The sequence below is a fragment of the Malaya genurostris genome, chromosome 3 (assembly GCF_030247185.1).
Source record: "Malaya genurostris strain Urasoe2022 chromosome 3, Malgen_1.1, whole genome shotgun sequence".
Taxonomy (NCBI): domain Eukaryota; kingdom Metazoa; phylum Arthropoda; class Insecta; order Diptera; family Culicidae; genus Malaya; species Malaya genurostris.
Window position 1 is genome coordinate 244,633,330 of NC_080572.1, and position 17,601 is coordinate 244,650,930.

Consider the following 17,601-nt stretch of genomic DNA (forward strand, 5'->3'; position numbering starts at 1 on the left):
AAATAACGCATGTAACGCTTCGTAACGCCTAAAACTAACGAAAAAGTAACGCATGTAACGCTTCATGACGCCTTTAACTCACTAAGAAGTAACGTATGTAACGATTCATAACGCTTATAACTTACAAAAATGACAAATTACAATGACAAATTACACACTTCGTAACGCTTGTAACATACTAAAGGGTAACGCATGTAACTCTTCGTAATGTCTGTAACTCACAAAGAAGTAACACATGTAATGCTTTGCAACGCCTATAACTTACAAAAAAATAACACATGTAACGCTTCGTAACGCATGAAATGGTTCGTAACGCTCCGCAACGCCTATAACTTATTAAAAAAGGTACGCATGTAACGCCTATGATTCACAAAACAGTAACGCATGTAACGTCTGTAACTTACAAAAAAGTAACACATGTAACGCTTCGTAACGTCTTAACTCACAAAGAAGTAACACGTGAAATGATTCGAAACGCCTATAACTTACAAAAAATAACACATATAACGCTTCAAAACGCCTATAACTTACAAAAAAGTAACGCATGTAACGCTTCGTAACGCCTATGATCAACAAAATAATAACACATGTAACGGTTCGTAACACTCCGCAACGCATATAACTTACTAAAAAGTAACGCATGTAACGCTTTGTAACGTCTATGACTCACGAAAAAAGTAATGCATGTAACGCTTCAAAACGTATACAACTTACAAAACAATAACGCATGTAACGCTGCGTAACGTCTGTAACTTACAAAACAATAATGCATGTAACGCTCCGTATCGTCTGTAACTAAAAAAAAGTAACACTTGAAACGTTTCGTAACGCCTAACTTACAAAAAAGTAACGCATATAATGCTTTGTAACGCCTATAACCTTATAGCCTTATCGTATGCAACGCTTCTTGCTTATTTAATCTAGATGCTCATACAACAGTATTTCCGGCTAAGAAAAAACGTGGAAGACCGACCAAATCAACACCAAAGACGCCACTATCCAAGTCATCGACTAAGAGAGCCAAGATGAAGTCACCATCAGATAATGAAGACTTTTGTCCAAAACGCCTTCGAAAAGAATAGATTCTTTGAATAATTGCAGTTTTTACTTATATTTTTTCATTTTTAGCCAAATTTCTTGAGGTGCCGGTAACCGAACACCTTTTTTGGAATGGCCAAAATTTATCGCTTTACTAAATTGATAATTTTTTTTTTCAATCAAATGAATCAACTTAGTTTCTTGATCAGTTGTTAGCTAGGAACTAAGTCAGAAGTTATGAGCTTAAAATAAAAGGGTGCCGGTAACCGAACACTCTCCCCTATTATTTTAATTGTCATCTATTTTACCCCGGTTTCATCCTCCATTTTATGTGGTTTTGATTCTGCTCTGCTTCGTAGGGCATGCCTGCTTTATCGGCAGTGGTGTTTTGACCATCTCGTAACTATTGTTACCTCTATCGCACGGTGTAATCTACATGTTCGACAGTCCCATAATATTTCTCAAACTTTTTTTTCGTTTCTAATTCTGATTTCGAGACGAGCCAGGGCCCCACGGGCCATATGCCAGAGGCAAATACGTGACTGTAGGGAATGGTTTCGACATTTCTAGAATGGAGATTTTATCGTTGAAGACAGGCCTCGCTCTGGACAACAAAAAGACGTAAACACACAGTTGGAGGCATTACTCGATGAAAATCTCAGTCAAACGCAAGAGGAGCTTGCAGAATCCTTGGAAGTTAAAAACCAAGGGAATGGTCCAAAAGCAAGGCAGTTAGGTGCCCTTCAAATTGAAACACCAAAGCCGTGGTTCGAAGGTCATGTTGTGCATCTGGTGAGACCAATAGGGTGTTGTGTACTATGAGCTGCTACAACCAGGTGATACTAAAATGGACGATCGGTATAGGCTGCAATTGATGCATTTAAGCCGTGCATTATGAGAAAACCGGCCGGAATACAAGCAAAGACATGATAAAGTTATTCTTTTGCATGATAACGCTTGGCCTCATACAGAGCTGCTAAATGTCACTATCAACTAGCAACTTTGCACGACGAAGATTGGAAAGCTTATGTCACTGGACTGCTGCCAACCAGGCTCTACCAATCATCATATATTGAGTGTCTAAGAGACGATCTGTCATAACTTAAATTCTCTTGATATTATACTCACCAGGACGCTCATTGATTGCCGATGCGATTGATATTATCTTCGTTTCTCCTGTCACTGCTTGATTACGATGTGACTAAATATTAATCAAACAGCGTAAACATTGAATTAAATTCATTTACACCAATAATTTCCGAAGTCCGATGACTTTTTGCAAAGATCAATGAACTTTATCAATTTATGTTTATGTTAGTACTCTCACGGATTTTTTTTTTACTTCATCAGGGAATAAGAGAATGAGAGAGAAAACAAAAAAGTCGTCTGTCTTTGACTGAGCATACTTCTACTTGGTCATAGAACTATCGAGTATCTCATTTGACAGACACTTTGACCGTACCGATTACAGTTGACGATGATATTAGTCAGTCTGTCAAGGTCATTTGACATTACTGACAATTTGCAGCTCTGGCCTCATATCGCAAAAACCGTGAAAAAAAATATTTGGAGACGCTCAAGCGGGACATTTGGCCGCATCCACCGTATTCTCCTGACGTTGCTTCTTCTGATTGTTCTGACGAATGCAGCACGATCTGGCAGATAATCGGTTTACTTCTTTCGCAGAATTCGAAAATAAGCCTCAAATTTGGATCACCTCAAAAGACGATACATTTTTCGGGATAGAATTCAAAAATTGCCTGAGAGGTGGGAAAAAGTAGTAATTAGCGATACCGGCTGATACTTTGATTAATCTTTAAATTCTTTTTATTTTGAAATAAATGCATTTCTGACCTTAAAAAAAAACAGACCGAATTAATTTGCACTTCCAATAATACTTTTTTTATGGAATATGTATTTATAATGTGGCTCTAAATATTCATTGGTGCGGGGTTGGTTGATGGAACGGTGATCTCGGAACACGATTTGCTTTGCATACGAAATGGGTCATCGGAATTCGAATGAGTGAACACCTTCCTGAGTTCTGGACTGAAGTTATTTGCATGTATAAAAAAAAAACACATCGAAACATATATTTGGGACTAGGAATAGGTTAGACACACACTCTTATATTTCACAAATTAGGTAGAGGTGATTTGTTTTGGCCCTCAATATTTGATTTTAAAAATCGGTCTTTTTGAGATTGACAGATATTCCGAAACCTTCTTAAATAAACTAATTTTTCTAGTTCTTTAACTTTTTTTCTAAATCACAGTACATCTTTAAGGTAGCACGTTGTTCATTTCTCATTGCAATGTGACAGATCGTTGCATCGATTGTAAAACACAAACCGTCCTAAAACATGTATAAATAAATGTAACAAAAGAAAAGAAAGTGAATCTAAAAGACTGCGATCTTACATTGACAAACAATAACAGAGAACATACACAATGCTGCTGATCCAGTTGAATGCTCCCGGGTACCAAGCAAGATTCCTTTTATACACCATGGTATACAACGGTGCTGCCACCAGCGGCATGAGTTCTTCGAATGTAGACGAAAACGCGAATATTTTCCCAATATCTTCTGGTGGGGCAGCATTGGAAACGTATGCTCTAGTCATTGAATTCGAGACACCGTACAGCATATTCGTTACAACGGCTGAAAATGTGAAGTTTTGAAGATACAAAACTGTGAACAAAATAAATTCAGTACCTGCGTACAAATGCCATGGCTTGGTAGCGACAGCTAGTACAATACTGCCTAAAAGACAACTGAAAAATCCTATCGCTGAAATGCCGGCTCCAGTGATACCAAGTTGTTTCTGCAACACAAACGTACCGAAAAGGTTTCCGAAAATCAGAATCACCGTATCGACCGAGTAGTAGAACGAAAATGTTCGCACATTCCAATTAAAGTGTTTCCTTACGAATAGGAACAACACTGTTTGATATTGTTCTGTCGTTTAAAGAAATACAAATATCAAAACTCAGATCAAATGGTACACCTTGATGGTAAATTACCTACAAACAGACAGGATCCTAGCACCGTCACTCCCATTAAAATGATGGGTCTATTGAAATTTGATCTACTCCCAAAGGTAGTTCGGAACGTGTCCAGCACTAATCCGGGTCGGAACAAGTTTCTGATCCGGGAGAGACAACCTTCCCTTCGGCAGTCCTCATTGATTGTGATGCTTTCTTCGACGCCGAGGGCGATGTAAAGGATCGCGATGAACGTGGAACCGGTAGCTATGGCAAACACGGTGGTAGCGTTGGTCCATTTCAAAACAAAACTGCTACTTATGTTACCCAGCAGCATTCCACTGTATTGTGCTGCTTCCAAAATAGTCATTCTGTAAAGTAAAATTTGATTCAATTGTTTATTTCCAATGCGGGATGATTATATGAGTGATAACTAATTATAAATGAGGGTCGACATAGCATGATGGGTTAGACGATTGCTCTGAAACAAATCTACTCGAGTTCGATTCTCAGTACCGTAAATGGAATAAAAAACATTTTTCTACCAGTGTGCCAGTTTATAATGCGGGATTTGTCCAGAAAATGTCTCTGACAACAGGGATTAGTTTACCGAAGAAACTCATAGGTCATTTTTTGTTATTGAATTGAAACAACACAGAAAGAAAAGATGAAACTTACACGACATGTAAACCGATAGTACTATGAAATAGACATCAGTTGAAACGAAAATCTGATTTAAAACCATGATTGATGTAAAATTACGTTAAAATTCATTTAGTTTTTCATTGAACAAGACTGTATATTTACAAACCGCTTCGTTTAGTAATGTAAATTTCCATTCAATTGCCTGCTCCAAATATGTGCATGAAAATAAATGTAAAATCACAAAATATTTTTATCTGTGAACGTATTCAGTACATTACATCACCCTAACTGATTACTGTTTATGATTTTGATATTAAATTATGCATCTTTTCGTGTAATATTACAACCCTTAGAACGACACCGTGATTGTTGTGATATTATATCGTGATCGCTGCACATCAGTAGCCAGTAGTGATGTGCAGCAATTTTGATGTAATATCACAAATGTGTTGGTGCCGTTCTAAAGATTGTAATATTATAATAAATGATGCATAAATTCCTATCAGAATCGTATACTGTATTCAGTCAATCTGATGTAATCTACTCAATACGTTGTTTCGATGTAATAACGTGTGATTTATTCGCAATATTTCTCGGAAACAGAAAATTATTGCATTTGATTTGATAATCACATTAAGATTGTTACAATTCTTTCAGACGAACAAAATTTCACCTGCACAGCAAAGGTGAAATTTTGTTCGTCTGAATACACACAGAAAAATGAAAAATGTTCAAAATATTCGGTGTACAACTTTGCTTCCGCCGTTTTTTTTTCCAAAATTTAAAGCTTTATTGCGAAAAAGTGCTTACAGATGTATTATTCAAAGAATTGTCCGTCGCTAGCGACAACTTTCTCCCATCTTTCCGGAAATTTTCGGATCCCGGCTCGAAAAAAGGAGTCCTTTTTTGACGCTATCCATGAAGCAATCAACTTTTCCAACTCTTCGAAGGATTGAAAATGTTGATCTGCCAGGCCGTGTGCAATCGAACGGAATAGGTGGAAGTCAGAAGAGGCGACATCTGGGGAATACGGCGGGTGGGGCAAGTCTTCCCATTTCAGCGTTTCCAGGTACTTTTTGACCACTTTTGCGACGTGAGACCGAGCATTGTCGTGTTGGAGGATGACTGCCATGTCGCTCTTGATACTGTGGCCGCTTTTCTTTTAGCGCGCGACTAAGGCGCATCAGTTGCGTTCGGTAGCGATTTCGACATCGCAATCACCATTTTTAAAACGTTGAAACCACTCCCGACACGTTCTTTAACTCAGAGCAGCACCACCGTAAGTTTTTGAAAGCATTCGATGCGCTTCAGTTGCATTTTTTTCGGAATGTAACAGAAAAGTAAAACTCCCCGCAAATGGCGAGAATTGGGCACATAAACAGACATTTTCGAGCGTTGGATAATTCGAAAACAAGAACAACTGTCACTGAAACGGCGATGACAGTTCTTTAGGCACTGTACATACTCTTTTTAAAGGCAATTTCACATATGTATTTTAACCAGCCTCAGCCGGTACAGCCACCTATCGGAAAACGGCGGAAGCAAAGTTGTACACTTGATAAGAAAACTGTTAGTAGATTGTTAGAGTAGAATATAATTGTTCTGAACTAATGTCTCTCTTCAAAATCAACAATGTTGTCGGCAATGTCTATATTGATTTAATCCTGCTATACCTTTATACTACACGGAACGACCGAAATTAGCTCTGCGCCTAATTCGTATTACTGTTTTTGAATTAGTTGATTTTAACAACAAAATTTCCAAAATAACTATAAAATTAGTTAAAATTTAGAATTTACTGTGCTGAAAAAAACTCTTATTTTTAGAGAAAGTGTTTAGTTGGCGAATATTCTGGACACAAACCAGCAATATTTCAATCCAACACGAAATTCTCATTGACAACTAATTTCGTTATTAAAATCAGAAACTTTGATTCTATTTATCTATCACCGTCATTACTGAAGGACAGCAGTGTCAAAGCAAAACAAACCATTAAAAAGCTAAAAGGGACCGTCTTGTTGAAACTGCTCGCAAATTGTTTAGATGTTTTTCGCATGTGTTACGATATATCCCTATATAAATTTCTAAACCGATATGTAAAAATGACGTAAACTGTGGAAAGTATATTTATTCAGAATTTGTGCGCAGTTGAAGCGATTGTGGGTAATAATGTTTTTACGGGAAACAGTGAAGTGAGTTTCGAATGTTGCACTCTAATTGTATACGTCAAATGATGTTTTTTTTGTATCTTCTCATTCCGGGCTACGCCGTCCGGTGTACTACTTGTATTCGGTTTTTGTTTTCCGAGTGCTCAAAGTTTTCAGTGAGAGAGTCGATTTCGCGAAGTCGAATGAAGAAAACAGCGATTTAGAAGTAAAATTTTCAAAAAGAAGTTTATGTTTCGCTTATGTCTTTTTCTCCAATACAACATCGTATTTATACCTGCAAATATAGAAAAGATAACCGCGACTGAAATTTTTTTCGGTAGTAGTGTGCCATCTAGTGGCTAGTAGTCGTTATGGTGTTAACGAGCGCCATATAGCTGCTAATTGCAGAAACCAATTCAACCATTTATGTTGGTTGAAAACAACGTTTTATTTCTCTAACTCAACTAAAAAATTAGTTGAATGGATATGAAGCGTGCCTTAGCTAAGAAATGACAGCACGTTTAATTGGTGAATTCAACTAAAAAAATAGCCATTTCAACAAATATTTTATTATTATTAAGAAAATTAGAATTAAAAAATCTAAATTAGCAAAGGAGGATTTTTTTAATTGTCTCAAAAAATAACTAACTAAAATCAGAAAATCAACTAATTTTTTCGCCAAAATGCTAATTTCGGTCTTTCCGTGTAAGAAATTTTTTGTTTGCAATTTATCTAGAATCTTATTTGTGTAATGATACTACAAAGTTTACTATTTCAATGAACCATATTAGTTTTCTCTGCCGCGGTTAAAGTTTGTGCGTGTTGTATAAGTAAAATTTTTATCTGCTTCTTTCATTTCATAGGGGGTTTTAAACAATCAAAGTGTATGTATTGATAAATTAAAATATTCTTGAAAATTGCATAACACATTTTCTTTACAAAACAATTATTTGATGCAGAAATTTTTACAATACCAGGCCTTTATTGTTTTTTTGTGAATAATTCGTTCATCTCGCGACAAAAGGGCTAAATATCTTGACAATTGGCAATATCAACTAAAACCTTGGTGCTTGAAATTAACAGAAGTATCAAAAATTACCTTGCAAATTCGATTAGAAGAAATCATTTCATTTTTACAAACAAACAAAAATATGTGATTATAACGAGCAAAAGAGATAGTTGAAATAACTAGATTTAAGTGCATTTATTTCAACTAAAATGTTTGTAAATTCAAAGCGCTACAATTATTGAATTAAACTAGAGTTCGTTAACTTAAAACTAATTTTTCAATTTGAATTTTCTGTAAAATTATTTGTCAAGAAATTGACAGGAACGCAAAAGTAAAATATTGGTTATTTTTATCAAAATATTAATTGAAACAAACTAATCCACTGAACAAAATCAACACGTTGTGTGAAACCCAACTTTGGTTCTTTTTACAATTTTTTTCTCTGCGCGTAATTGAAATGCTCCAATTTAAGTTGTCAATTTTATAAGTATAACAAGAAAAAAAAACATACAAAAAGCCCAACGTAATTTCAAAAGTCTGTTAATTAAACGATTGCCTATAAAACTTTCGAAAATCTGTAGATAGTCTGCAAAACTGCAAAGTCTGCTTACAACAGATATCGGAGATTTTACATACAAATTTGCAAACCTGGCATCTGTGGTTATGATGCTCATTATTTAGCTATTCTGCGGCGATTCCGTCGCATGCTGAAAACCACAATAACAGGAGCAGAGTTGCAATTTGTCAGTCATGTCATGTTGTCCTTAACAGACTGACTAAAATCATCGTCAACTGTAAGCGGTACGGTGAAAGTGACTGTCAAATAAGATATACTCGATAGTTCTATAACCAATGACTACTTCTAACTCAGTCAGACAGGCGACTTTTTTGTTTTCTCTCTCATTGTCTTATTCCCTATTGAAGTAAAAAAATCAACAAGAGTACTAACATAAACATAAACTGATAAAGTTCATTGTCCTTTGCAAAAAGTCATCGGACTTCGGAATTTATGGGTGTAAATGAATATAATTCAATGTTTATGCTGTTTGATTTTTATTTAGTCACATCGTAATCAAGCAGTGACAGGAGAAATGAAGATAATATCAATCGCATCGGCAATCAATGAGCGTCCTGGTGAGTGTAATATCAAGAATATCAAGTTTCTCTTTAATCACTCTCTCTTTCGATTATTGTGACGTGTTTAAAGAGATTTTCTTTGATTTCACTACTCTGTTTGAAAGTCGAAAGTTTCAGGTACCATTTTATGCAAAGAGTTGAGTGATAAACGTGGAAACCGCTTGGTAATTAATAGAAGAAAAAGTAAACAAAGAGAAACAGTCACTTGCGTATACGCCCTAATGAAAAATTAACCGAGATATATGATGATTTGTAGAGCCTGGTTGGCAGTAGTCCAGTGACATAAGCTTTCCAATCTTCATCGTGCTAAGTTGCTAGTTGCTAGTTGCTCTGAATAGGAGTATAAAATTCAACACGTCCACTCATGCTTTTTCATTTCAATACATAACCAAAGCGATTTGTTTCAAGATTTCATGTGCAAATTCACTAAGATGTGGAATTATTTTTCACTTAGCTTTGATGTGTTTTTCCTTGGGATGTAATGTGTTTTGCTATTAAATCAAACTACATATGTTAAACACTTCATTTTCTAGTGGGAATGAGTACAGCACAAATGTATGTGCAAAATACTTGAATCGGTCAACTCTGTTTCAATTGAATTCTATGTGGAAAACAATGTGACATTTAAATGAAATGCATATAGAATCTAGAGGTAACGAAAAATAATAGGAAATAATATGTTTGCACCACCAAACAATTTTTATAAACTAAGTTGGATTCTCACTGTACTTCTTTATGTAAGTATCATATTTGGAACCAAAGTTGCCAGGTCATTTTTAAGTGAATAAGTCTTACTTTACTATGGGGCGCCTTTTCAAAATTCGCCCAGTGGTAGGAATGGCTAGAACATAATCGTGAATATCTTTAATTGTACTAAACGCAACAACATATTTTTTTCTCCATGTCATTAGAAATATGATCAGCAATTTGTTATTCAATTTTCAGCAATGTTAGATAACCATAAATATCTAAAAAAAAATAGGTTTACCCAAACTTTTGGAGACAATAAAAGGCGGGTGGGTAATGTCAGAGACATAACTGGATGTCGTGAATACGAAAACAACTGACATGTTCCTTAACACTTCCGAATATCAATTAGTTGATCAATTGTATGAATTATGCAAGCATTCCCCTTTGCACATTTTTCGCAAAAAGAAAGAAGGCTTCACTTTTAGTTGAGAGGCTTATTTCTACCTGATTTCGTTTGTAGCTTTTTCACTAATCGGCGGTCCTAACGGCTATAAAAATAGCCGCATTCAGAATTTTAATGTTGATTATTTCATTTCAGATTTGCATAATTTATTGCTTGTTTCTACCTGATTTCGTTTGTAGATTTTTCACTACTGGGCGGTCCTAACGGCTATAAAAATAGCCGCATTCAGAATTTTAATGTTGATTATTTCATTTCAGATTTGCATAATTTATTGAAACAAACTATCAATATACTGAAGGGACTCGTTTCTAGCATTGAGATAGGTCAAATTGCGTAATTCTCTACGACATTAAACTCTGGAACATTTTTCGCAAAAACAAAGAAGGCTTCACTTGATCTCGTTTACTGTGAGTTTCACACAGCGAAATGGGTACAAATCTAACCAAACTGTTCTAGATTTGCAGTAAACTGAGGATATTTCCCTACGATTTGCGAACAACAAATCCTAATAGTTCTTTAGAAAACTTTTAGAGCCATTAGAACGGCGTATTTTGTGCAATGCTCTTCACCGTTGTTTTTTTTCAATGCTAATGACTGGCAGCTGTGACGTAATCGCTCTTGTCCAAAGCGAAACTAGCTGCGCAGACGACACAAAACACATCTGCTCGCAGTGGCGATACAATCCAAACTAATTCAAGTTTTGTTGAGAGGCTTGTTTCTACCTGTTTTCGTTTGTAGCCTTTTCACTAATGGGCGGTCCTAACGACTATAAAAATAGCCGCATACAGAATTTTAATGTCGATTATATCATTTCGGATTTGCATAATTTATTGAAAGAAACTATCAATATGCTGTAGAGATTCGTTTCCAGCATTCAGAAGAGTCAAATTGCCTAATTCACTACGACATTAAACTCTGAAACATTTTTCGCGAAAAAAGGCTTCACTTGATCTCGATTAGGGGCTGTCCATAAAAGACGTCACGCTTTTTTTGACGATTTTTGACTCCCCATCCCCCCTTTGTCACAAATTGTCACAGAAGCAAAGACCCCACACCCCCCCTATGTCACATGTCACGAATTCAAAAAAAAAATTAAATTCATCTCAATACATTCTCAATATGTATGACAAACCATACAAATATGAGGGAAAAATCGATTTATTACATGCTGTCATTAGATTAAAAAATATCCCTAACAAAATCATCGGAATTATTTTATAATATCAATTATATAAATTAACAAAAGTATTTGGTTGGAATTGATGAAACATTTAAATCATCTGTTTTATTCCCCCTAGGGGTACACAGATATACTATTGTTTTAGGTAAAGAGTAATATTTCCTTAGTGTAGCATACAGGGCTGAGAAAATAAAAAAATAAAGACCTCATCAAAACGAGATCACTGCCGAAGAATCTTTTAAATCACATCGATCAATATCGGTACTGATCTTCCGTCACACAATGGGTAGTGATTTTGAGCTAAAATGATTCTTGATTTATGTAAGTTCAATCATTGGATGATTCGATAAGCTTTGATGTTGGTGGAGGAAAATCTCATATGATGAAGATAAGACATGACATGATCTACGTCAGAAATCGTTGATCTCCCGCCCTTTCTCAAATGGAGTACAATTGTATAAAGTGCATTAGAATCAGATAAGAGAAATTCTTATGATATACTATTATCAATGCTAGAAAATCAAATTACTGAAAAAATTGTCAGTGCATAACTTAAGTTAAACCGTTTGAAGGCATATTTTTCTTTTTTATTCATATTAGGCAAAATTTATTATTTCGCTAATTTACTCGTTCCACCGTGCACTTTAGCTGATCACAACAGAAATAATTTCCTGCATCATTCATTTCCGAATTTACAATAAGAAGCTTTTACATCAACAAATACACGTTTTCCTATAGAATGTAAACGTTTATTGTGGAGATTTTTTCAGGAAACAGGGCAAAGCAGTAATATAATTAGGTATTTCAAAAATGCGCTCATTGAAAATATTAGACGTCACATTTCAAAAACCTCCCCCCCTTCCCCGTGTCACAAAATGTCACGCTTTATGAAACACCCCCCTCCCCCTTGCGGCGTGACGTCTTTTATGGACAGCCCCTTACTGTGAATTTCACACAGCGAAAAGTGCACAAATCACTTTTCAAATGGGTATCGAGTTCTCTACGGAGAAAACTGAGCTGGTTGTATTTTCAAGGAAGCGAGAACCTGCGCAACTACAGCTTCAACTAGGGGGTGAAACCATAGCTCAGGTTTTCACATTTAAATATCTCGGGGTCTGGTTCGATTCCAAAGGTACCTGGGGATGTCACATTAGGTATTTGAAACGAAAATGCCTACAGAGAATCAATTTCCTTCGTACAATAACCGGAACTTGGTGGGGCTCTCACCCAGGAGATCTGATCAGGTTGTACAAAACGACGATATTGTCAGTAATGGAATATGGATGTTTCTGTTTCCGCTCCGCTACGAATATTCATTTCATTAAACTGGAAAGAATTCAGTATCGTTGTTTACGTATTGCCTTGGGTTGCATGCAATCAACCCATACGATGAGTCTTGAAGTGCTGGCGGGCGTCTTACCGTTGAAAAACAGGTTCTGGGATCTCTCATATCGACTGCTAATCCGATGCGACATTTTGAATCCGATGGTGATAGAAAACTTTGAAAAGCTCGTCGAGCTTAATTCACAAACCCGTTTTATGTCCTTGTATTTTGACTACATGGCTCAGAATATAAATCCTTCTTCGTTTGTTCCCAATCATCATCGTGTTCATTTTGTGGATACTTCTAATTCTACTGTGCTTTTCGACACATCCATGAAAGAAGAAATTTGTGGAATCCCGGATCCTGTACGCCCTCAAGAGATCCCAAAAATTTTTAATAATAAATTTAAAGAAGTCGACTGTAATAAAATATTTTACACTGACGGATCATATCTAGACGGGTCCACTGGCTTCGGTATATTCAATGTAAATTTCACCGCTTCCTATAAACTCAGTGATCCAGCTTCAGTTTACGTCGCAGAACTAGCTGCAATTCAGTATACCCTTGAGATCATTGACACTCTGCCCACAGATCACTACTTCATTGTATCGGACAGTCTCAGTTCCATTGAGGCTCTCCGTTCAGTGAAGCCTGGAAAGCACTCACCGTATTTCCTGGGGAAAATACGGGAACAATTGAGTGCTTTATCTGCAAAATCATACCAGATTACCTTGGTTTGGGTCCCCTCACATTGTTCCATACGGGGCAATGAGAGGGCGGACTCGTTAGCCAAGGTGGGCGCACTAGAAGGTGATATCTATGAAAGACCAATCTGCTTCAATGAATTTTTCAGTTGCTGTCGTCAGAAAACTCTAGCTAGCTGGCAGAATACATGGAATAGTGGAACTCTGGGACGATGGTTACACTCAATAATCCCACAGGTATCGACGAAAGCTTGGTTCCGGGGGTTAGACGTGAGCCGAGACTTTATTCGTGTAATGTCAAGGCTCATGTCTAATCATTATATGTTCAGCGCGCATCTCCGTCGTGTGGGGCTCGCTAAGAGTGGTGTCTGCGTTTGCGGTGAGGGTTATCATGACATCGAACATGTTGTTTGGACATGTGTCGAGTATTGTGATGCCAGGTCCCAACTCATAGGTTCCCTTCGGGCCCGAGGTATACCACCCTTCGTACCAGTCCGCGACGTCTTGGCAACTCGAAATCTTCCTTATATGACTCTCATCTATAACTTCTTGAAAACTATCAATGCTCAAATTTAGTGCTCTCCCTATCTCTTTCTCGTCTACAGCTCTACCGCACTCTTCTTTACGTTGCTGGAAGTATGGCCTGTGTAAACGATGCTTCGGAGCATGCACCTGCCTTGAACTGACTGAGTTGCTGGAAGCTACCCAAAAACGTCACATCAACGTCAGAACACACCAACGAAGCATCCCAATCCAGAATAATCTCTTCATTGCTACAAGCTGAAAAACATGAAGATTCATCGAACGCAAAATGTGTCTAAAAGATGTATGCCACAAACCAATGATGTATTCAAATTTCAATTCAATACTGTGTAGGTCCCACCCTCCCTATGTCCCTTACTAACTGGGGAGTATGCCGCCCCGTAATACGGCATCCCTTTCTCTCTCCCTAACAACAAGACAATCGGCCACGTTAAGCTAAAGCAAATGAGCCTAATAAAAATTTTATTTGAAAAAAAAAAAAAAGTGCACAAATCTAAGCAAACTGTTCTTGATTTGCAGTAAACTGAGGATATTTCCCTACGATTTGCGAACAAATCCTAATAGTTCTTTAGAAAACTTTTAGAGCCATTAGAACGGCTGATTTTGTGCAATGCTCTCCACCGTTGTTTTTTTTTTCAATGCTAATGACTGGCAGCTGTGACGTAATCGCTCTTGTCCAAAGCGAAACTAGCTGCGCAGACGACACAAAACACATCTGCTCGCAGTGGCGATACAATCCAAACTAATTCAAGTTTTGTTGAGAGGCTTGTTTCTACCTGTTTTCGTTTGTAGCTTTTTCACTAATGGGCGGTCCTAACGGCTATAAAAATAGCCGCATACAGAATTTTAATGTCGATTATTTCATTTCGGATTTGCATAATTCATTGAAAGAAACTATCAATATGCTGTAGGGATTCGTTTCTAGCATTCACAAGGACCAAATTGAGGAACTCACTGCGATATTCACCACTTTTCGGAATATTTTTTCCGGACGATTTGTTGTACAGCAGCAGAGATATTTTGTTCTCTTCCTTAGAACGCGTTCTGATTGGCTGGTGTTGACATGGATCAAATGAGACAGGTTTTTCAATAGTGTACTATTGAAATACTTCAATGCTTTTGCTATACACGTTTAAATTGAAAAATTTCGATTCTATTGGTAGTTAGATTATATAAATCCTTTCACAGATCACTGAGCTATGAGCTTTAAAAATACGAGAAAGGCAAACGCGCCTTATGAATTATCCTCTTTGATACTCGTTTATACCAAACATTTCAGAAAAGTTTAATTTTGAATTATTTGAGACTATGTCACAAAACTGAAAATTTTATCATAAAATTGTGATCATATTTCCGATGGCATGTCGCAAGAATTATGTTGATTCATTAGATACAACAATAGATATTCACGATCAAAAACTTATCACTCTCTCAGAGGGTAAATTTTGAAAAGGCACCCCATAGTAAAGTAAGTCGTATTCACGACAAAACCTTATCACCCTTGCTTGCCTTTTTCGTACTCGGACGACGGTTTTGAGGTAGTCAGGCCAATATCAGTGTACGGAATTCGATCAGATTCAGAAATTCAACTTCAGATTTCTGGAACAAAATTCAATATATGAATTTTAGATTTGGATTCTAGCCCAAAATTTTGGATCTCGGCTCCGAATCTGAATCCTGAATGAGACTTCAAATCCTGAACTCAGTTTCAGAAAATACTTTCTGAATTCAGTTTCAGAATTACTTCCTAAATTCAGTTTCAGAGTTCAGGTTCAGAATTTGGATTCTGGAAATAGATTTTGGAACTGAATTCAGGCACGGAATTCAAGCTAAGAATTCAGTTGTAGAATTAAATTCGGTAACTCAGCTCTGAAGATAATTTAGATCAGTTAAGCTCTAGAATTCTGTCCCCGGTTTCGAATTCAGGTATAGAATCCAGTTCCAGTTTATAAATAAATGATGCCAAAAGTACTCAACAGTAAAGTTGTAAACAACGAATAAATTCCACATATCGGAACCATTTAAGTATTCCAAAAGAATTATGCATAATGCGGAATCGAAATTAGCCGCTAGGAACGTCCAATCAGCTATCAAATGCCTTAGGATTCCAGCAAGGCTGGATTCGTGTTGTTTTTCGTCTAATTTCCGTCTTTGATTTCTCATCTATATAACAGAAGGAATAAAAAGAGTGATTGACGAACAACTTTTCAATTGTTTTTTACAGTCAAATTAAAACTCGAAATAATTTCACTATACTCACTTACTGCTTCGATTCTCTTCGCTTGTGACGTCCGCTATGTAGCAGTACACGGTTGTCATTAGTGTACAAATCGATCCGGTCAATGCCAATGGTACACACGATATAGTGTAGTACCAAGGGCTCACCGGATATTGACCGGAAAGGAAACATATCACAGTATCCAGGAGGTAAGAAAATACACAACCAACAAAAGTTACTAACAGTACCGGCTTACGGCCAAATTGATCGGACCAGGGTCCAATGAAGAGATTCAGTACCGCCGGCAAAATCGAGTATATGATGGATTGAACCATTAGTATGTTGGCAGTATACGGTTGAACCCGAGCTTCCAATGCCTGCACTTCGGCGGATTCATGTTCTTTTCCTAGTTGGGCACACTCCGACCGGTTGACATCGAATGAAACCGTACAGGTTTGGTATACGATTTGATCGGTTAGAACAGTCGCTGTCGAAAGGTACATTTTTGTATTGTTATTTTTATTATCAGCGATTAAACAATAACTATAATCTCTTAGATAGTACTCACATGATAGATAGTACGCGTACGATAAGAGAAACACTGGAGGTTCCAAAAGTAAGTACCTTCGATTCGATGTTATGGATTCAGTACAATTTAAAGACTCGTTCTGGACTAAACGACTTTCGTCGTCAACATCATCCATTCTGTTTCACTTGATGCTTGCTTTCTGCTATCGATTAGTGGCTACCGTAGTTACTAATCGATTTGCCGGGTGCTACGTGTTCAACATTGTGTAGTAACACTAGTTGCAGGTGGTAGTGTGATGCTAGTAATTTATAAATAGTGTGTCATTAAATGCGAACATACATTAACCAGACAGCAAGTTATCAGTTACAAACATTTTTTTGTTTTTTTTTCTTCTAAATATTGATATAGCTGGTCCATATAGAAAAGAGTCGCACTGAATAGATTTAATAAATATTTATTTTGTTATTTGCAATTTTACATAATCACTATTTATGACATGTAATTGCACAAACGTGCGAATAAGAATTCAGATCATCATCAAGAAGCAATTTACAAACGCTCTTAGCTGTTCTAAAATACACACTATGTTCAAATGTTGAGACTAGCTTATGTATCTGAAATATTCTCAGCAAATGCAGTCAGTTATCTCAGTCATCCTTGCGATCATACCAATAACAAACTTTATAATTGTTCTGAAACTTTAAGTGTTCATAAACCACCTGCTTTCAGCTGTACTCTCCTCACATCTCCAAGGTAGCTCAGTTAGCAGAATAGTTTCAAAGTCCAGTTTCGCCGTTCGTTCTCGGCATCGTTTTTCGTCGAGATCAAAATTAAGTTTTAAGTGTGTAGAATAAGATAGGCAAAGTGAAATAAATGAAACTGTTCAATAATGTTCTGACGTCCTGAAATTTTTATATTGGATACTGCCTCAAGATTCTTTACAACTCGGTTTTTGGCATTAAAAATGCCTTACTCTTCGCTATACGGGGC

General features: G+C 36.7%; 1 protein-coding gene across 1 annotated transcript; it reads right to left on the minus strand.

Moving 5' to 3' along the window:
* Positions 1-2,957: 2,957 nt before the first annotated feature.
* Positions 2,958-16,863, minus strand: LOC131437770 (proton-coupled folate transporter-like). Its single transcript, XM_058607327.1, has 6 exons — positions 16,651-16,863; positions 16,125-16,569; positions 4,062-4,393; positions 3,754-3,996; positions 3,459-3,699; positions 2,958-3,393 (listed from the first exon to the last, which is right to left on the minus strand). The coding sequence occupies exons 1-6, from the start codon at positions 16,784-16,786 to the stop codon at positions 3,345-3,347; spliced, it is 1,446 nt and encodes a 481-aa protein (XP_058463310.1). The 5' UTR covers positions 16,787-16,863; the 3' UTR covers positions 2,958-3,344.
* Between the last annotated feature and the right edge of the window lie 738 nt (positions 16,864-17,601).